At 42.9% G+C, this 22,145-nt stretch overlaps 1 protein-coding gene across 2 annotated transcripts in view; it reads right to left on the minus strand.

Moving 5' to 3' along the window:
- The window catches only part of TBC1D30 (TBC1 domain family member 30), a 123,839-nt gene that overhangs the window by 101,126 nt on the left and 568 nt on the right, over positions 1–22,145 (minus strand). For both annotated transcript variants that reach the window (XM_075856890.1, XM_075856891.1), the window contains exon 2: positions 20,482–21,440. In XM_075856890.1, the coding sequence (XP_075713005.1) occupies positions 20,482–20,974 (493 nt within the window). In that variant the 5' untranslated portion in view covers positions 20,975–21,440. The remainder of the gene's footprint in view (positions 1–20,481; positions 21,441–22,145) is intronic.

The raw sequence follows: 22,145 nt of genomic DNA on the forward strand, positions 1-22,145 counted from the left end.
CATATGTATATCTTTTTTTATGTTTTGTGGCGTTTGCGCAATAAAATCACTTTTCTATAAATTTAATTTTTTGTGTCACCATATTCTGAGAGCCGTAATTTTTTTTCTTTTTCAGTCAAAAAAGCTGTGTAAGGGCTTGTTTTTTGCGGGACGGGTTGTAGTTTTTATTGGTATTATTTTGGGGTACATGCAAATTTTTGATCACTTTTTATTCTATATTTTGGGAGGGGTGATGACCACAAAAATAGTGATGCTAGTATTGTTTTTTAATTATTTATTGCGGCGTTCACCGTGCGGGAAAAATAATATTATAGTTTTATAGTTGAGGGTGTTACGAACGCGGTGATACCAAATATGTGTACTGTTTTAAAGTTTTGGGTTTTTTTCCTATAGTAAAAGACTTATTATAGGAAAAAATGTATTTTTACACTTTTATAAAACATTACTTTTTTTTTTTTACTTGAAGACCTGCAGCACTGATGGCTGCTATAATACATTACACTACCTAGGTAGTGTAACGTATTATAAACTGTCAGTGTGACGCTGACAGTCACACTGCCAGGAAGCCTATGAGGACCAGCTGGTCCTCATAGGCTTCCGTGAATGGCAGACCGGAGGCTGTTGTATGGCCTCCGGTTTTGCCATGCAACTGACGGCAGCACCCGCAATCAGTCATCGGGAAAGTTTGTTGTAGCAACAAACTTTCCAGTTTGTTGCTACAACAAACTTCCCCTGCGATCACATGATCGGGACCTGAACCAATCAGGTCCCGGTCATGCCTCCGGGACCAGAGGCAGGGGATAACAACGCGATCCGGGTGTCACCGCTACTCTGAGACGCCCGGATCGCGTTTTTAACACCCACTGTGAATTCACGTCGGCGCTGCACAGAGCCCAGCAAGCGCCGACATGAATTTACAGTGGGTGGTCAGGAAGCGGAATATGACGGTGATCATATTCTCTGCAGCCGAACCAAATCAGATTGCTGGGGAGTCGCAGACACTGACACAGCCGGCGTCCGAGCGCTTTTCACAGCGCTATGCCGGCTGGAACAGTGATCTGTATATTCACGCCCGGGCTGCACGGGGTATGTGCGAAAAGGACGTGAATATACAGGATTGTCGGCATGAAAGGGTTAAATAAGAAACTATCTCCACCATTAACTTTGTGAATATCCTTGGGGGTGGAAAAAATCCCCAACTGGACGGATGAGAACTAGAAGTGATGTAACTTTCGATTCTTAATGATGGCAAATCTTAGACATTTTTGATATGGGGGATGATTAGGTATGTGGTAAAAGGCATCCTGAAGGTCGATCGTGGCCATCATGTGGTTTTTCCCAATCAGTGGGATTGTTAATTTTAATAATTCTATCGTGAAATGATGGTAGTTAAACAAATTTGTATCCTGTTTTAGATTTTTAATTGTCCACAAAGAGCCCTCAGTTTTTGTTTTTTTTACCAAAAATAGGCAAGTGTAATGGCCTAATCATTCCTCTTCCTGAGGAACTGGTAAAATTACTTGCATCTGAAGGAGTTTCAGGATTCCATTTTGCAGTGCTTTTTAAAGAAAAAGGGGTCTGTAGATTTGTAATGACAAACTTCCCTGGGGGATATGAAGAAAATTCTATTTTGTATCCTTGTTGAACTGCATTTAAGATCCAGGCGTTTGTGGCAATGTTTTCACATTTCTTGTAAAAATTTTGAGATTTTTACGCCCGCTTTGACATCATGGTTTATCTGCGTTTGGCCGGTTGGTATTAAGGAAAATATTTCTTCCCTTTCTACCTTTTGGGTAACTCCATCTCCCCGACTTTCCCTTACCTTTATAGTCTTGGGACTGAATTTCAGAAGGCCAAAAAGAATATTTATTTTTTGGTTGCTTAAGTTCAGGTAAAGCTTTTTTATTGTCGGAGACCTTTTCAAGGATCTTATCCAGTGCGGGTCCAAAGCCATGTTCCCCCTCGAACGGGATAGTACAATTTGGAAACCCCGACCAAATTTGAGCCACAAGGCTCATCTAGCAGCGTTTGAGAGGACAGCAGTTCTTGCTGCAACTCTTACCGATTCAGCTGAAGCATCAGCTAAGAACCCTGTGGCTTTTTTTAGTAAAGGAAGGGATGCCAGGATTTAATCTCTGGGAGTAGTCTCCCTCAAGTGGGCTTCCAGCTGATCTAGCTGTCATGCCCATGGCGGCAGGCCGCCTCACCTCCTGACGACCGCAGCCATGGGTCTGAGAGCGCTGGCCCCCAATTCCTCAGGAGACGCCAGCGCTCAGTTCCGCTTCTCTCAGCCAGGTCCTGTAGGGTGCGTGCGCACCTGAGTTAAAGTGCCAAATTAGCCCATGAGCACCCTGGACTATAAGAGGGGCCCAGCCCCTCCCTGCCTTGCCTGAGCTTTGTTGTCGTTACCCTAGTCTGTCTATGCAAATGGTCTCCTAAGTGTTTTCTAGTTCCCAGTGTTTCCCGTTCCTGCTACCTGTATCCCGTACTATCCTGGTCAAGTGCTGTATTGAGTTGCAGTCGTGTTGCGCCAAGTACCACGCCTGGTGCCTCCCTGCTGCCTAAGTCCCAGCTGAGCCTGTCTTGCTACTGCCTGAGCTACCACAGGTACACCTATATGAACTATAGACTGTGACCTGTGTCCTGTTGGCCAGCTGTCAAACCATCAAGGCGGTACGGCCCAGTTGGTCCACGTACCAAACGTGACACTAGCCAGCGAAATATGGATCAGGCTACACAGGTAGAAGCTACATTCATTTTTAAAAGGGGTGAAGATGTTTCTCAGGTCTATTATAATAGACTCTCCGCCGGGATTAGCGCCTTCCTCGTCCAATCCGAGGGTATCTTTCTCCAGGGCCTCCAATACGCTAGAATGTTCATAATTTCCGCATTTGCCACTATCGGAAGTAGGTCGCACTTAGTTTAGCTTTGGAACACATATGCATTCTACCGACCGGAAGTTGTCATTGCAAAACCAGAAGTGGCTTTATCCAAATAGCCAGCGTCCCATACACGCAGAAGAGGCCCTGGAAATACGACTGGGGAGCTCATGGAGGACCGGAGCCGAAGTTTCTTTGGGACCATTCAGCTTAAACTCAGAAGAGACGCAGGAGAGCAGCAAAACCAATGCAGATGCGGAGAAGAAAGCATACTGATCGACCTCTGCTGCTCTGTAAATAAAATAGAAAAAAATGCCCCATAGGGAGAGGAAAAACACTGATGGAGTTAGGATGAGGAGGGTCTTTTAACCTCTCTGTTTCCTGTCCGTATTAGGGCATGTAGTCAACCTCCTGTGGTGCTGTCATGTAGGATGACTGGAGAAAACAAAGACCTGCAGTGACCATCGAAGCATCGGCACTGGAGCAGCAGGGGATTTAGTATTGGTTTTTTTTTTTTATAACATTTCTTGCATCACCTGTAATTTCTTAACATATTTGAAGAGGTTGTGCAAGAGTTTATGTCCATGCAGCTGCTGAAAAGCAAATCTCTGCAACTGCCGTCTACAGCTCAGGAAACACGAGTGTCTCCATGACCTTGTAAAGGACATAAAAAAAATAAAAATAAAAAAATTGAATAGAAAAAAGGTCTGCTTTTTTTTTAATTTTTTTAACCTTCTTACTGCAGCAGCCAGTTTTGGCCTTCCTGACAAAGGCCCATTTGTCAAATCTGACATGTGTCACTTTATGTAAGAATAACTTAGGAATGCTTTTACTTTTCCAAACACTTCGGAGATTGTTTTTTCGGGATGCATTGTACTTAACGTTAGTGGTACATTTTGGCCTGTGCATTGTGTTTATTTGTGAAAAACATTGGTTCTCTGCTTGTAAGATAATCATATTACACAAGATAGTTAACAATTAACATTTCCCATATGTCTACTTTATATTACCATACATTTTTAAATATCCTTTTAATTTTTTTGAGGTTAGATGGCAAGTTAACCCCTTCCCGACATTTGACGTACATGTACGTCATGGAAAGTACTGACTTCCCGCATCTTGCCGTACATGTACGTCAAACGTTTGGCACCGGCTCAGAAGCTGAGCCGATCCCATCATCACCGGATCTCAGCTGTATCTTACAGCTGACATCCGACTAACGGCGGGGACCGAAATTAGCTTCGATCCCCGCCATTAACCCCTTAAGTGCAGCGCTCAAACGCGATCGCTGCACTTAAGGTGTTTGCAGCTCATCGGAACCCCAGTAATGAAATTGCCGGGGTTCCGGTGGCTGCAATGGCAACCGGAGGCCTAATACTGGCCTCCCGGTCTGCCTAGCACCGAAGCCGGTCAAGATCCGCCCGGCGGCGGAGCCTGATCGGCTTCCGTAGCTGCCGGCAAGATGGCGCCGGGTCAGGAGCTGATCCGGCGTCATCAGCGGTGGAAGTCAGCTGTACTGTACAGCTGACATCCACCTGTAACGGCAGGAACCGGAGCTAGCTCCGATCCCTGCCATTAACCCCTTCGATGCAGCAATCGAAAGCGATTGCTGCATCGTAGCGGTTACAAGCAGATCGCCAGCCCTGACAGGCAATCGGGACTGGCGACTGCTGTTATGGCAACAGGAGACACAATGGTCTCCTGCTCTGCCATTACGGAAGCCGATTTAGGCCCCGCCGGGAGGCGAAGCCTAAACGGCTTGCTGTCAGTGAATGACTGACAGATCTAATACATTGCACTACATAGGTAGTGCAATGTATTAGAAAAAAAAAAATCTGACCGTTGGACCTTCAAGTCCCCTAGTGGGACTTGAGAAAAAGTGTAAAAAAAGTATAAAAAAGTGTAAAAAAAAGTGCAAAAAATAAAAGTTTGAAAACAATAAAAGTTTCAAGTAATCAAATAACACACAATCCCCCTTTTACTCTTATCAAGTCCTTTATTATTGAAAAATAATAATAAACCATATGTATTTGGTATCGCCACGACCGTAACGACCGGAGGTATCAAAATATTATATTATTTATTGCACGCGGTGAACAGCGTTAAAAAAACCCGTAAAAAACGTTACCAGAGTTTCTGTTTTTTAGTCACTTTGCCCTACAAATATTACAATAAAAAGTGATCAAAAAGTCGCACGTATCCAAAAATGGTACCTATAAAAACTATAGCTCGTCCCGCAAAAAACAAGCCCTCATACAACTCCGTCGACAAAAAAATTAAAACGTTATGGTTCTCACAACTTGGCGACAGAAAAAATACATTCTTTTTACAAAAGTAATTTTATTGTGCAAAAAGTTGTAAAACATAAAAAAGTTCTATAAATGAGGTATCGCCGGAATCGTACTGACCCGCAGAATAAAGGTAACATGTAGTTTATAATGCGTGGTGAACTCTGTATAAAAAAAAACCAAAAAAAGCTGTGCCAGAATTGCGTTTTTTTGTTTACCTGGCATCCCAAAAAATAGGATAAAAGGTGATCAAAAAGTCACATGTACCCCAAAATGGTACCAATAATAACTACAGCTCGTCCCGCAACAAACCAGCCCTCATACCGCTACGTCTATGAAAAATAAAATTAGTTATGGCTCCAATAAGTCAGGAAATAAAAAAATATGCAGTTGTGCCCGAGGAGAACATTTCTTCTGTTTCAAGAGGCGATTTATCAAGGACCTAAAATTAGGGAACCAGGAAGGGAGGGCCCAATCATATCCGATGGAAGCGACGGTGCCCGTATTATACCAGGATAATACTTTCCCAGCAAAATTCCCCAAACTACAAAGGCGCGGAGTGTGGACCAAAAGGGGGATAAGAAATGACACCATTTATCAGTGCGACACCGGCCTGTGCAGAAAGGATTGCTTCACAGCGTAACACACATCTATGGATTATTTTTATTTTTTATACCACCTGACTATGCCCCTTATATACTCCGCCCCGCTTACATGTACCCCCACATTATAAAACACCAGCAATACTCAAACAAATATAGTACCAAGCAAAATCCGCTCTCCAAAAGCCAAATGGTGCTCCCTCGGCCCTGAACCCTACAGCGTGCCCAAACAGCAGTTTCCTTCAACATATATGGCACCGTCATACCCGTGAGAACCCTTTTAACAATTTTTGTGGTGTGTGTCTCCAGCGTCATAAGCTGGGCATGACATATTTGCCACTGAATGGCATATCTAGGGAAAAATATAAATTTTTAATTTGCACCATCCGCAGCGCATTCATTTATGGAAAAGACCTGTGGGGTGAAAATGCTCACTACACCCCTTAATAAATGCCTTGAGGGGTGCAGTTCCATAATGGGGTCACTTATCAGGGGTTTCTTTTTATTATTTCACATCTGAGCCTCTGCAGTTGTGAACCAATACTTTGTAAATCGCCAAATTAGGCCTCCACTCCGCATGGTACTCTTCACTTCTGAGCCCTGTCATATGTCCAGACAAAAGATTAGGGCCACATGTAGGGTGTTTCTAAAACCGGGAAACACCGCATAATAATTAGAGAGCTGTCTTGTTATGGTGGCACAAGCCGGGCACCACATATTGGCATATCTATGGAAAAAAATCCCATTTTCACTCTGCAACATTGAGCGCACACTAATTTCTACAAAACACCTGCAGGGTTAAAATGCTTACTACACCCCTTGGTAAATGCATTGAGGGGTGTAGTTTACAAAATGGGGTCACTTCTGGGGGGTTTCCACTGTTTTGGGCCCACAGGTGCCCAGAAACCAATCCAGCAACATCTGCACTCCAAATGGCGGTCCTTCCCTTCTGAGCCCTGCCGTTTGCCCAAACAGCAGTTTATGACCACATATGGGGTATTGCCGTACTCGGGAGAAATAGCTTTACAAATGTTGGGTTCTTTTTTTCCTTTATTTGTTGAGAAAATGAAAAAATTTGCGCTAAAGCTACGTCTTATTGAAGAAAAAGGACTGTTTTTATTTTCACTGCCTAATTCTAATAAATTCTATGAAACATCTGTGGGGTCAAAATGCTCACTACACCCCTAGATGCATTCTTCAAGAGGTGTAGTTTCCTAAATGGAGTCCCTTTTTGGGCGTTTTCATTGTTTTGTCCCCTCAGGGGCTTTGCAAATGTGACCTGGCCTCCGCAAATCATTCCTGCTAAATGTGATCTCAAAAAGTCAAATAGTGCTCTTTCCCTTCTAAGCCCTGCCGTGTGTCCAAACAGCCGTTTATTACCACATGTGGGGTATTGTTTTACTCGGGAGAAATTGCTTTACAAATTTTGTGGTGCTTTTTCTCCTTTAGTCCTTCTGGAAATGAGAAAAAATTAGCTAAACCTACATTTTCTTTGAAAAAATGTAGATTATTATTTTCAGGGCCTACTTCCAATAATTTCTGCAAAAAAACTGTGGTGTCAAATCGCTCACTATACCCCTAGATAATTTCCTCAATGGGTGTTGTTTCCAAAATGGGGTCACTTGTGGGGGGTTTCCACTGTTTTGTCCCCTCAGGGGCTTTGTAAATGTGACATGGCCTCCGCAAACCATTCCTGCTAAATGTGAACTCCAAAAGCCAAATGGCGCTCTTTCCCTTCTCAGCCACGCCGTGTCTCCAAACAACCGTTTATTACCACATGTGAGGTATTGTTTTACTCGGGAGAAATTGCTTTACAAATTTTGCGGTGCTTTTTCTCCTTTAGTCCTTGTGGAAATGAGAAAAAAAATCGCTAAACCTACATTTTCTTTGAAGAAATGTTGATTTTAATTTTCACGGCCTACTTCCAATAATTTCTGTAAAAAACCTGTGCGGTGAAAATGCTCACTACACCCCTAGATAATTTCCTTGAGGTGTCTAGTTTCCCAGATGGGGTCACTTTTGGGGGATTTTGACTGTTTTGGCACCGCAAGAGCCCTTCAAACCTGACATGGTGCCTAAAATATATTCTAACAAAAATAAGGCCCCAAAATCCACTAGGTGCTCCTTTGCTTCTGAGGCCGGTGTTTCAGTCCAGTAGCACGCTACGGCCACATGTGGGATATTTCCTAAAACTGCAAAAACTGGGCAACAAATATTGAGTTGCATTTCTCTGGTAAAACCTTCTGTGTTATAAAAAAAATTGTATTAAAAATGTATTTCTGCAGAAAAATATGAAATTTGTAAATTTCACCTCTACTTTGCTTTAATTCCTGTGAAATGTTTAAAGGGTTAAGACATTTTCTAAATGCTGTTTTGAATACTTTGAGGGGTGAAGTTTTTAAAATGGGGTGACTTTTTTGGGGTTTCTAATATATAAGGCCCTCAAAACCACTTCACAACTGAACTGGCCCCTGTAAAAATAGCCTTTTGAAATTTTCTTGAAAATGTGAGAAATTGCTGCTAAAGTTCTAAGCCTTGTGAGGTCATAGAAAAATAAAAGGATGTTCAAAAAACGATGCCAATCTAAAGTAGACATATGGGGGATGTTAATTAGCAACAATTTTGTGTATTATAACTGCCTGTCTTACAAGCAGATACATTTAAATTGAGAAAAATGCTAATTTTTGCAATTTTTCGCTAAATTTTGGTGTTTTTCATAATTAAATACTGAACATATCGAGCAAATTTTGCCAGTAACATAAAGTCCAATGTGTCACGAGAAAACAATCTCAGAATCGCTTGGATAGGTGAAAGCATTCCGGAGTTATTACCACATAAAGTGACACATGTCAGATTTGAAAAATGAGGCTCTGTCAGGAAGGTCAAAAGTGGCTAAAGAGGGAAGGGGTTAAAGAGGCTCTGTCTCCAAATTTTCAAACCCCTATCTCCTATTGCAGCTGATAGGCGCTGCAATGTAGAGAACAGTAACGTTTTTCTTTTTCAAAAACGAGCATTTTTGGCCAAGTTATGAGCATTTTTATATTTATGCAAATGAGCCTTTCTTATGTCCAACTGGGCGTGTATTGTGTTCGTTACATCTGGGTGTGTTTACTTGTTTTACTAGCTGGGCCTTGTGAATGGAAGTGTATGATGCTGACGAATCAGCATCATCCACTTCTCTTCGTTACAACCCAGCTTCTGGCAGTGCACAGACACACAGCGTGTCCTCGCGAGATCACGCTGTGACGTGACTCACTTCCTCCCACGGGAACTTCATCGCGTCGGATGAGCGAGGACACGCTGTGTGTCTGTGAACGCCCAGCTAGTAAAACAAGTACACACACCCAGAATTTACGAACACAATACACGCCCAGTTGGACATAAGAAAGGCTCATTTGCATAAATATAAAAATATTCATAACTTGGCCAAAAATGCTCGTTTTTGAAAAAGAAAAACGTTACTGTTATCTACATTGCAGCGCCGATCAGCTGCAATAGGAGATAGGGGTTTGAAAATCTGGTGACAGAGCCTCTTTAAGCAGCAATGTTTTACATTTCTAAGGATGCGTTCACAAATATCAGTTGCATCAGCATCAGCTTTTTTTGCCTCTCAAGTGATTACAAATGATGCATAAATGTATTAGTTACCATCAGGCTTTTAAACAATTTTTACTACAAAACCATCAGTTGTCGTTAGTGGTCATCAGTTTTTACCATCCGTTTTTTACCACAATGTTCCACCAAAAAGGTAGTCTAGGCTCTGAAAAAGTGACAATTTTATAAGAGAGGTGTATAGCTTGTGATAGATTGGCAACATGATAGGTACTTGTTGTGTACCATGTCCGGGTTCTCCTTCTCTGCTCCAGCCTTGGTGCAACACTGAAGTCTGACATACACATTGTAACGTCACGTGTTATATTCAGTGAAGTGCCAAGGCCGGGGCCAAGAGAGAGAGCCCAGAAGACAGCTGCTGTCCACTGACTTCAGATCAAATCTTTGAAGCAGCCATGGGAGTGTGAAAAGACGGCAAACACTAGCCATAACTTCAGGGAGTAGATTGATTTTGGCGCCTTTACAGATACCCTATACCACCCTGCATCTCCTACCACCCCAAACCACACAACAGGGTTTAGGTGTCGGCTGTTAACAGCCATCTAGGTCCGTTTTTGCCGTTTTGCATCCTTTCCGTGTTTTCCGATTTGACATTTTTAAAAACAGATGTATTTCATGTGTAGATAATGAAAAACTGCCCTCTGTATATAGTGCCACGATTCCCTCTGTAGATAGCAATACATCCCTGTAGATAATACCACAGTGCCCTCTATATACAGGGGGTACTGTGGCATTATACACAACGCCCACGTAGATGGCACCACACGTAGATGGTGCCACACACGCCCCTGTAGATAATGCCGCAGTGCCTTCTATATACAGGGGGTACTGTGGCATGCCACACAGCGCCCCCACTGTAGATGGCGCCACACTGCGCCCCCACTGTAGATGGCACCACCCCCTTGTATATAGTGCTATCCCCCTTCCCCTGTAGATAGCGCCATAGCAATGTCGAGGCGGTTTCCTGGGATTCCCTCATGGAGGACCCCCTGACGCCACTGTCCATATATTGACAGTGACTACTCCTTGAGCAGAATCCCCGTTGCAGACTCTGGCCGGGGATTCCACTCCAGGAGGAGCCCCGGATGTCAATGTCCATATATGGACGGTAACCTCAGGTGTTTCCTCTAGGGCGGAATCCCCGGCCAGATCAGCGGCAACGGGGATTCCGCTCAATCAGTAGCCACTGACATCACTGTCCATATGTGCTTAAAGTAGCACTGTGCCCGTGGAATTCTCGGCGAGCGGAGGAGCTCCCTCTGCTCTGAACTCATTCTGAAGCATGGACCTGATCGTTCAACTGTATTAAGTTCAACTGTATCTCCGTCCGCACGGAGCTGCGGGACAGTCCCGCTGAATCCGGAACAGGTGGGAGGGTAGTCGTCAGGGTCTCCGACTGGAGCGTATTCCCCGGCAATGCTATGACCGGGGCCAGGTGCTACCGGAAGGTGGATGAGGCAGCACCCGGCATTCATTTGGCCACAATTAAAATAGATAGGATACAGCGCCAGTACCAAAAACGTTACAGGTAACATTTTTTGGATCCGGCTGTAATGTATCTGCCAGACACAGCTGTGTCAACGCCCGTGGTTAGTCAGTCAGCACCTGCTCCTAAGTCTGATAGAGTGACTCCTACCACTCAGGCTGGGGGTCTGAGGAGTGGGAGAGCCTATCACAGCCTGGCCAGACGGAGAAAGCCCCCGCCCTCTGTCTATTTATACCTTCATTTCCTGCTTCTCCTTTGCCTGTGATTCTGCTTGTTTCCTGGCTCTGCTGCCTGAACGATTTGTCCTCTGTTTCATATTGACCCTGGCTTTACTGACTACTCTCCTGCTCTGCGTTTGGTACCTCGTACACTCCTGGTTTGACTCGGCTCGTTCACTACTCTTGTAGCTCACGGTGTTGCTGTGGGCATCTGCCCCATTTCCCTTAGCGTCTATTTACCCTTGTCTGTTTGTCTGTCGTGCACATAGTGAGAGTAGGGACCGTCGCCCAGTTGTACGCCGTCGCCTAGGACGGGCCGTTGCAAGTAGGCAGGGACTGAGTGGCGGGTAGATTAGGGCTCACCTGTCTGTCTCCCTACCCCGTTCTTTACACCGGCTCCCAGGGAGGTCCAGCACCATATGGCACCACAACTGATGACCCCTGTGCCAGAACAGATCCCAAAGAAAGCTATGGGATCCGTTCTAGCATCAGTTTACCTCCGGCTTTTCTTCAACACGCCGGAGGTAAACTGTAGCGGACGCCGGACATATGTGAATGGCCCCTTGGACAATTTCCAGAACCTATTTTTTTTTTTTTGTAACAAGTCAGTTACAATTGAATTGGCGTGGTTTTTCTTTTATGGCGTTCACCGTGCGGTATAAAATGACATGTTAAACTTAATTCAGTGGATTAGTAGGATTTTAGCAAGTTCAAATTTACATAGTATGTTTCACTACTTTTACACTTTAAAAAGTTATGGCTTTCAAAATATAGCGACATGATTTTTTTCTGTCGAGCAGTACGAAGGCTTGTTTTTTTGCCGGAAAATCTGTAGCTTTTATTGGTAAAATTTCAGAGTACGAGCTAGAAGATTAGGCAGGAAAAAAATTAAATTAATTAATTCACTGAAAAAAAACAACAATGATCCTAAACAGGACGGGCAAACGCAAAACAAAATATAATTTTAAAGTTTTATCAATTTTAATTATATGAATTGCCTTTATTTACACAAAACAAAAAACATTTTAAAGATATTGTGCCATTTATCTAATAAGCCTTTAGGCTGGGTTCACATGTGTTTATGTTGCGTTTTTCTCCTCAACAGTTCAGAAACGCACGTAGAAAACACATGCTTTTTTTAGATGCGTTTTTCTCCCCAACAGTTAAAAAAAACCAAATGCAAATGTGAACACTGGGTTAAAAAAAATCCAAGAGAAGAGCGCTGCTGCTGCTGCTGTAGAATCCTGTATACAGAAAAAGTTGTAATTTAACCCCTTCCCGATATTTGTCGTATATTTTTCCGTGACGTATCCAGTGCTTCCCGCATTTTGCCGTATCCATGACAAATGGTGGACACCGGCTCAGAAGCCGAGTCAATGCCACCATCGCCGAGTGTCAGCAGGATCTTACAGCTGACATCCGGCTGTAATGGCAGGGACCGAAAATTAGCTTCAATCCCCACCACTAACCCCTTAAATGCAGCGCTCAAACGCGATTGCTTGGGTTCCGATGAGCTGTAAACAACTTAAATGGAGCAATGAAATTGCTGAGGTTCCGGTGGCTGCAATGTCAATCGAAGGCCTAATACTGGCCTCCCGCTGTGCATAGCACGGCAAGATGGCACCGGCTCAGAAGCTGTAATGTAATGGCAGGAACCGGAGCTAGCTCCGATCTCTGCCACTAACCCCTTCAATGCAGCAATCGCTACATCTTAGGAGGTTGCTAGCAGATCGCCAGCCCTGCCATGCAATCAGGGCTGGCGACTGTTGCTATGGCAACAGGAGATCTAACAATGGCCTCCTGCTCTGCCATTACGGAAGCAGAGTAGGCCCCCATCGGGAGGCGAAGCCTAAGTGGCTTGCTGTCAGTGAATGACTGACAGATCTAATACATTGCACTACATAGCTAGTGCAATGTATTAGAAAAAAAAAACATCTGACAGTTGGACCTTCAAAGTGTAAAATAAAAAGTTTTAAAACATAAAAGTTTCAAGTAATAAAATAAAACAATCGGCCCTTTTTCCCTTATCAAGTCCTTTATTATTGAAAAAATAAACCATACATATTTGGTATCGCCGCGTCCATAACCGCCTGAACTATAAAAATATTATGTTATTTATTCCGCGCGGTGAACTGCGTAAATAAAAAACAAAAAAGGAAAAAACTATACCAGAATTTCTGTTTTTTGGTTACTTTGCCCTACAAATATTGGAATAAAGAGTGATCAAAAAGTCGCATGTATCCAAAAATAGTACCGATAAAACTACAACAAAAAACAAGCCCTCATACAGATCATCTGAAATAAAACGTTATGGTTCTCACAACTTGGCGACAGAAAAAATACATTATCTTTACAAAAGTAATTTTATTGGGCAAAAAGTTGTAAAACATAAAAAAAAGTGCTATAAATTTGGTATTGCCTGAATTGGACTGACTGGCAGAATAATGTTAACATGCAGTTTATAACACATGGTGAACGCTGTATTTAAAAAAACAAATAATAATAAATTAGCAGAACTGTCGTTTTTTGGTCCCTTGCCTGCTAAAAAAAATAAAAAAAATAAAATAGGATTAAAAAGTGATCAAAAAGTCTCATGTACCCCAAAATGGTACCAATAATAACTACAGCTCGTCTCGCAAAAAAACAGCCCTCATACCACTGCGTCTATAAAAAAATAAAATTAGTTAAGGCTCCAATAAGTCAGGAAATAAAAATATAGAGTTGTGTCGGCCCGAGGGGAACATTTCTTCTGTTACAAGATGCGAATTATCAAGGCCCTAAAATTAGGGAACCAGGAAGGGTTGGGCCCAAACATATTTGCTGGAAGCGAGGGTGCCCGTATTATACCAGGAAAACACTTCCCAGCAAAATTCCCCACACTGTAATGCAGAGTGTGGACCAAAAGGGGTAGAAAGGACATTTAATCAGTGCGACACTGGCCTGTGGAGAAAGGATTGTGTCAGAGAGTAACACACATCTATGGATTATTAGACTTTTTTTTTTTTAACCCAATTATTATACCACCTGACTATGCCCCTGATGTACTCTGCCCGGCTTACATGTGCCCCCACATTATAAACGGAAACACCAGCAATACCCAAACAAATCTACTACCAAGCAAATCCACGCTCCAAAAGCCAAATGTTGCTCCCACCCCTCTGAACCCTACAGCGTGCCCAAACAGCAGTTTACTTAAACATATATGGCATCGCCATACTCGGGAGAACCCTTTTAACAATTTTTGGGGTTTGTGTCTCCAGTGGCACAACGTATTTGCGAGATTACGCTGTAAGCGGTCATTCACAGCGAGATCTCGCTGTGCTGTGCATCACACAGAAGTGCAGAGAAGTGATCAGGATTCTGAATACACATCACGTCCTGGCTGGAGGTAATGTATATTCATTGTGAGGACACTGTAGTAATGTTAGTGTTTGTGGCTGCACATAGCGATATAGCTATATCGCTATCTGCAGAGTAAATGAATGGAGAGAAGTGTATAACGCCGATTGGTCAGCGTCATACACTTCTCTCCACAACGCCCACTTGGTCATATAGTAAAACACGCCCACTTGTCCATTGAGAAACTCATTAGCATAAAGCTAAAATAGGTCATAACTCTGTCAAATATGATCGTTTTTCTAAATAGAAAACACTGCTGCAATCTACATTACAGCGCCGATCACATTATGTACAATATAGGCCACTTATAATGTGGTGACAGAGCCTCTAACTGCATCTTCATAACGTCCGACCGCATGCAGTTACTGACCGCGCTGCCAAAGTTGTTGCTGAACTGCTTGCGTTTTTGCTAACAGTTCTGCAATGTATTGTAATGACCTATATACAAGTAGCACCTAACAAACCAACACGGGTGAAAACTATGTATATCAATTATTTCCTTTAAAAACGCAACAGAACTGCAGCATTACAGAAACAAAAAAACGCATGCAGTTGACCGTACGCGGTTTTCAAACGCAACAAAACCCCGTCATCGACGCACCGTGTGGCCTCACCCTAAAAGGTGTTTGCAGCTAATTGCCATCCCAGCAACGAGGTGTGCAGGTAGCTGCAATGGCAACCAGAGGCCTAATACTGGCCTCCTTAGTACTGAAGCCCAAAGGCTTCCAGAACCGATGGCAAGATGGCGCGGGCTCAGAAGCTGAGCGCATGTCATCAGCAGCAGATGTCAGCTGTATGTTACAGCCGACACCCTCATGTAACAGAAGGGGCCAGAGCTTGCTCTGATCCGTACCATTAACCCCTTAGATGCAATCAATCGGAAGCACACGCTACATCTTAGTCGTTTGTAGCAAATCGGCAGACGTGCCATGCGATCGCAGGGCTGCCGACTGCTTCTATGGCAACAGGAGGCCTAACAATGGCCTCATGGTCTCCCATTACGGAAGCCAATTAGGCACCGCCTGATCCGCTTGCAGTCAGTGAACGACTGACAAATCTAATACATAGCACTACATAGGCAATGTATTAGAAAATAAATCAGACAGTTGGGCCCTTAAGACCCCTAGAGGGAGAAAAAAAAAAAAGTTGTAAAAATAATAAAAAAGTTTCAAGTAATAAAACACAAATCGGCCCTTTTTCTCTTATCAACTCCTTTATTATTGGAAAATAAACCATACATATTTGGTATCATCGCGTCCATACCGGCCTGAACTATAAAAATAGTATTTTATTTATCGCACGCGATGAACGCCGTAAAAAAAAAAAAACAAACGAAAAAACAAATTTGTTTATTGGTCACTTTGCTCTACTAAAATTGGACTAAAATTAAAAAAGTGATCAAAAAGTCACATGTACCCCAAAATGGTACCAATAATAACTACAGCTCGTCCCGCAAACAAACAGCCCTCATACCACTACGTCTAGGAAAAAATAAAATAAGGCTCCGGTAAGTCAAGAAAGGAAAACAACGCAGTTGTGCCGACCAGAGTGGAACATTTCTTTTGTTTCAAGAGGAGATTTATCAAGGCCCTAAAATTAGGGAACCATAAGGGGAGAACTCAAAAGTATCTTCTGGAAGGGAGGGTTCCCATATTATACCAGAACACTTTCCCAGCAAAATTCCCCAAACTGCAAAGGTGCAGAGTGTGGACCAAAAGGGGGATAAGAAACGACACCATTTATCAGTGCGCCACTGGCCTGTGCATGAAGGATTGCTTCACAGCGTAACACGAATCTATGGATTACTTTATTGTTTTCTTACCCCATTATTATACCACCTTATAATGCCCTGATGTACTGTGCCCAGTTTACAGATACCCCTACATTATAAACAAAAACACAAGCAATACACCAAGCAAAATCCACACTCCAAAAGCAACATGGCGTTCCCGCCGTTCTGAGCCCTACACTGTGCCTAAACAGCTATTTACTTCCACATATATGGCATCGCCATACCAGGGAGAACCCTTTTAACAATTCTTGGGGTGTGTGTCTCCAGTGGCACAAGCTAGGCACGACATATTTGCCACTGAAATGGCATATCTAGGGAAAAATTGCAATTTATACTTTGCACCATTTGCAGCACATTCATTTATGGAAATGACCTGCGGGGTGAAAACGCTCACTACACCCCTTAATAAATGCCTTGAGGGGTGTGGTTTCCAAAACGGGTTCACTTCTCAGGGGTTTCTTTTATTATCTCATATCAGAACCCTGCAATTGCGAACCAATACTTTGTAAGTCGCCAAATTAGGCCTCAATTTCACATGGTACTCTTTCACTTCTGAGCCCTGTCGAATGTCCAGGCAAGAGATTAGTGCCACACGTAGGGTGTTTCTAAAAACGGGAAACACAGTATTAGGGGGGATTCAAACGAGCGTGTATTCGGTCCGTGCGGGCCGCGTGGTTTTCACGCGGCACAAATGGACCAATACAAGTCTATGGGGCAGTACAGACCGTCCGTGCTTTTTGCGCAGCGTTTGTCTGCTGCGCAAAAAGCGCGACAGGTTCAATAACTCTGCGTATTTCGCGCATCACGCACCCATTGAAGTCAATGGGTGCGTGAAAATCACGCGCACCACACGGAAGCACTTCCGTGGGACGAGCGTGATTCGCGCAACAGCAGTGAAAAGGATGAATGAAAACAGAAAAGCACCACGTGCTTTTCTGTTTCCGAACATCCAAACGGAGTGTCTTTGCGATGAGCGAAGCCGGACAAGCGAACCGAACTTCACCGGGTTCGGCCGAACTCGTTTTGGCCGAACCCGGCAAAAAAATTATCGGTACGTGACGTCAGGAGATAGTCACTGTCCATGGTGCTGAAAGAGTTAAACTGTTTCAGCACCATGGACCGTGACTTCCGATGCCAATATACATGAACCTGTAGAAAAAAAAACGAAGTTCTGACTTACCGCTAACTCCCGGCTTCTTCCTCCAGTCTGACCTCCCGGGATGACAATTCAGTCCAAGTGACAGCTCCAGCCAATCACAGGCTGCAGCGGTCACAAGGATGCGTCACCAAGGCAACGGCCGGGAAGTTCTCGGTAAGTACGAACTTTTTCTTTTTTTTCTACAGGTTTTGCGATATTGTGTTCGGCATTCACTGTCGAGGGTGCTGAAAGAGTTAGCTCTGTCAGCACCTTGGACAGTGACGGCCGTCGACTAGCCTCATCTCTATGATGGCGACTGCGCGAAAATCATGAAGCCGCGCATCAGACACGGATGACACACGCAGCTGTCAAATGTTTTTTGCGCGCGCAAAACGCAGCGTTGTTTGCGCGCGCAAAAACGCAACGTTCGTGTGTATCTGCCCTAATAACGAGAGCTGTCTTGTTATGGTGGCACAAGCAGGGCAGCGCATATTAGCATATCTATGGGAAAATGTCCTTTTTTCCTCAACATCGAGTGCACACTAATTTCTGAAAAACACCTACCGGGGTTAACATGCTCACTACATCCCTAGGTGAACACCTTGAGGGGTGTAGTTTCCAAAATGGGGTCACTTTTGGGGGGGGGGTTTCCACGGTTTTGGTCGCACAGGCAACATAGCGCACAGAAACCAATCCAGCAAAATCTGACTCTCCAAAAAGCCAAATGGCGCTTCTTCCCTTCTGAGCCCTACTGTGTGCCCAAACAGCAGTTTATGACCACATATGGAGCATTGACATACTCGGGAGAAATAGTTTTACAAGTGTTGGGGTCCTTTTTCTCCTTTTATATGTGGGAAAATTTTAAATTTTGAGCTAAAGCTATGTCTTATTTGTAAAAAATAATAATTTTTATTGAAATATCTGTGGGGTCAAAATGCTCACTACACCCCAAGATAAATGCCTTGTGGATGTGGTTTCCAAAATGTGGTCTTTTTTGGGGCATTTCCTTTATTTTGGCATCACAAGGCATCTTCAAACCTGACGTGGTGCATAAAATATATTCTAATAAAAAAGGAGGCCCCAATATCAACCAGGTGCTCCTTTGATTCGGAGGCCGATGCTTCAGTCAATTAGCACACTAGGGCCACAAGTGGGATATTTCTAAAAACTGCAGAATCTGGGCAATAAATATTGAGTGGCATTTCTCTGGTAAAACCCTCTGTGTTACACAAAAAAAGGATTAAATATGAATTTCTGCAAAAATAAATAAATTGTAAATTTCACCTCTACTTTGCTTTAATTCTTGTGAAACGCCTAAAGGGTTAAGAAACTTTCTTAATGCTGTTTTGTTAACTTTGAGGGTGCAGTTTTGAAAATGGATCACTTATGGGGGTTTGTATTGTATGGGCCCAACTGAACTGGCCCCTGTAAAAATAGCGTTTTGAAATTTTAATGAAAACATGAAAAATTAGTGCTAAAGTTCTAAGCCTTGTAACGTCCTAGAAAGATAAAAGGATGTTCAAAAAATACCAATCTAAAGTAGACATATGGAAAATGTTAATTAGCGACTATTTTATGTGGTATTACCATCTTTTTTACAAGCAGATACATTTAAAATTAGAAAAACGCAAATTTTTTGCTAAATTTGTGTTTTTCACAAGTAAATATTGAATGTACCGACCAAATTTTACCACTAATTTAAAGTACAATGAGTCATGAGAAAATCTCAGAATCGCTTGGATAGGTAAAAGCATTCCAGAATTCTTACCACATAAATGGACGTCCGATTTGAAAAAAAAGGCTGTCAGGAAGGCCAAAAGAGGCTGCAGCGAGAAGGGGTTAAATTTGAAACAACTGTTTCACGCGAATTTTTTCCACAAAAACTCCATTAACCATTTGGACCTAGATGTAGAATATACTGCCCTTAACTAGAGCAGATTATGGCTTTTGGAATGTGGGGAGGAAAAAACGAAAATCTGAAAAAAGGGCTGCGGCGGGAAGGGGTTAAAGTCTATAGTAAAATGCAGAAAAAGCTACATAAAAAGCGTTTTTGGGGTCAGTGGTGTTTTTAAAAAAACAGCATGCTCTAGATATGGTGGTTTTTTTCTGGAATTTTTCTTAATTGTTTCTCTATAGGACTTCAAAAATGGCAGAAAAAAAATGCAGTCAAAATATTACAAAAAAAATACAAATCGTGTGTGTGCGTGTGTGTGTGTGTGTGTGTAAGAGCCTTGTTAAAGAAGTGTACCCTGCAATCACTTAGGAGCTCCAGTTTCAAGAGTGAGTAACGGCTGGGGTCTGGAGATTTAGGCACACGACCGTAGATTTCGCCCGTAATTACGGACCCATATATTTCTATGGCCGACGGACACCTTCCCGTATATTTCCCAGAAACCGTCTGTAAAAAATAGGACGTCCTATTTTTTTATTTTACGGACTGTGCTTCCATACTTTAGAATGGGAGCACGTCCCGCAAATGCAGACAGCGGCCTATGATTACAGGCATGGTGGTGTTCATGGGGCCTTATACCATAGGACATTTAACCGCAGTGAGGCATATAACAAACATTTTCAGACCCCCAGGTTGTCTAGGTATAGCTTAGGGCAGGGTATACTTTGTTATTAAGTTACATTCTCCACACTGATACTTCCATTTTAACACGACCTTGAAGATAATTCTGCAGATAACTATAGACAAAAGTTATTGCTCCCTATCTTACCACCCAAATTATAGAAAAGCCTCTCATACTTGAATATATTTAGCCAACATGGTTACAAATTCTTGGTAATAAAATGTGCGTCTAATGTGCCATGGCTATAAACTTTTAGTAGCCAGGCACATTAGACATAAAAATGGCCAGTATACGGTTTCTTTAGCTGTATTTAAAAATGCAGTATGCTTTTCAATACAACTGTATACCAAAAAAAACAGATGTACAGTTCAATGCGTATGGAGCATGCGTTTGGTGGACCAGTGTGAACAAGGCTTAAATGATACTTGTATTCTTTTCTTATTGTATAATTTGACACATGGGATGTCTAAGCCACTATAATAATTCACGCTTACCTTTCTGCCTCAGGAACTGTATTTGATGCCTGCGGCTCTGCTTCTCTGAGAGTTCTAGTAGGAATCCGGACGCAGGGTTACTCCTACTCAAAAAGGCATCTGACCCAGATGCCTCTGTCGAGCTGTCCACACTGTCATGATATAGGCCAAGGGCAGACCCAGATCCATTACGGTACGTATCATAGAGTTCTGTAAGTAAGCCATTCACCAGGGATGATGTGCGGCTGCGTACTTCCTGGGGGTAATTGAAGTTGGCACCATCAGTGCTACCTCTGCAACTTGAGTTTTCACTCGGTATCACCTGTGCCTCATAATCTTCAGACGATGGAAGTGGCCAGACAACTGGGTAAGTATTAGGCCATAAATTCAAGTTTTGTGTGAACCCGGAGTCGGGATGAGTGTTGTTAACAAATACATCATTCTCGTCATCTATACATAATTCGTTATCGATACACTCATCCCCATTTTCCTCCTCCGTTAACTGTGAAGACATGGTCTCAGTACATGCTAAGAGACAAATATACAGAAACAATGGTGGAAAGGCCCAACAATATCCATACCAGTCTTATTTTCTACCGGCAGATGCAACTTTCAGACACTGAAAAAGTTCCAGGAATGTACTATTCACAAGGGCAGGGTGGGAGTAAGCACTTTCCATTATTATGTCCTAACTCCTGAGCGGCCACATTTATCGACTCTCCCCTTCTTTCTGAGTCACAGTGGTTGAAACTTGTCTGGTAACTTTCCTCAGTGACTTGTTGAACAGGTGAATAAGAGTGACGTCTCCAGTCATTCCACCTGCAGCAGCTTGCACGTCAACTTTCCTAGTTCACTTTGCAGTGTGGGTGGGGTGGCACGAAGACGACGACGACAAATGATCCCAGATGTCTTTACAGTGCAAGGGACACTGTAAAACACTAATCCGTATTTGTGATTTTTAGTTTCTTCGCAGTCAAACCCTGTGTACAGAAAAAATATTGACATTAAATAGGTAAATAATAATTTGATTACGCAACCAACACAGAAGTAACAGGTTCCAGCTTTACATGATCTATTCACAGGGGTTTACACAGTTTTACTTCGGGTACGTTCACACAGCAGAAAAATTATCAGGCTCTCTCAAGAGAAACCCCATGAGCTTTTGAGGCAGATTTGACAAACGTTTTTGCAGCGTTTTATGAAACAGCAGCGTAAAATGACACCTCATATGCACTACCCAGCTTTTGACCATTGAAAACAATGGTAAACTGTTTGCAGGCATTTTCATGGCATAATGAGACCAATTTTACATTCTGAAATACACGTAAAAAAAAAAGTGTGTGTGAACAAGCCCTTACAGGAATACTGTGTAATCTAGACGAGCACTAGGAAGAGCAGGGTCACCACAGCTCCCCATCACAGGACAATGCAAGGCCTGCCACTTGTTTGTTTACCACATCCGTCCCCTTGTAGGAGAGAAGAGTGGGGTCACCCTTGCCCAGTTCAGATAGAGACCGTCACTGTGGTTACAATTGCAACCAAAATACTGCACATTTCAGTGGAAGACTTTTTGGTGTTTTTGTTTTTCTAAAACATACAGAATATTTTTTCCTATTACAAACAGCACTATACCCCATATAGATTAGAAAAAAGTCATAAAAAATGACAGTGCTGTACCACATTGC

Source organism: Rhinoderma darwinii, chromosome 3 (assembly GCF_050947455.1).
Source record: "Rhinoderma darwinii isolate aRhiDar2 chromosome 3, aRhiDar2.hap1, whole genome shotgun sequence".
NCBI lineage: Eukaryota > Metazoa > Chordata > Amphibia > Anura > Rhinodermatidae > Rhinoderma > Rhinoderma darwinii.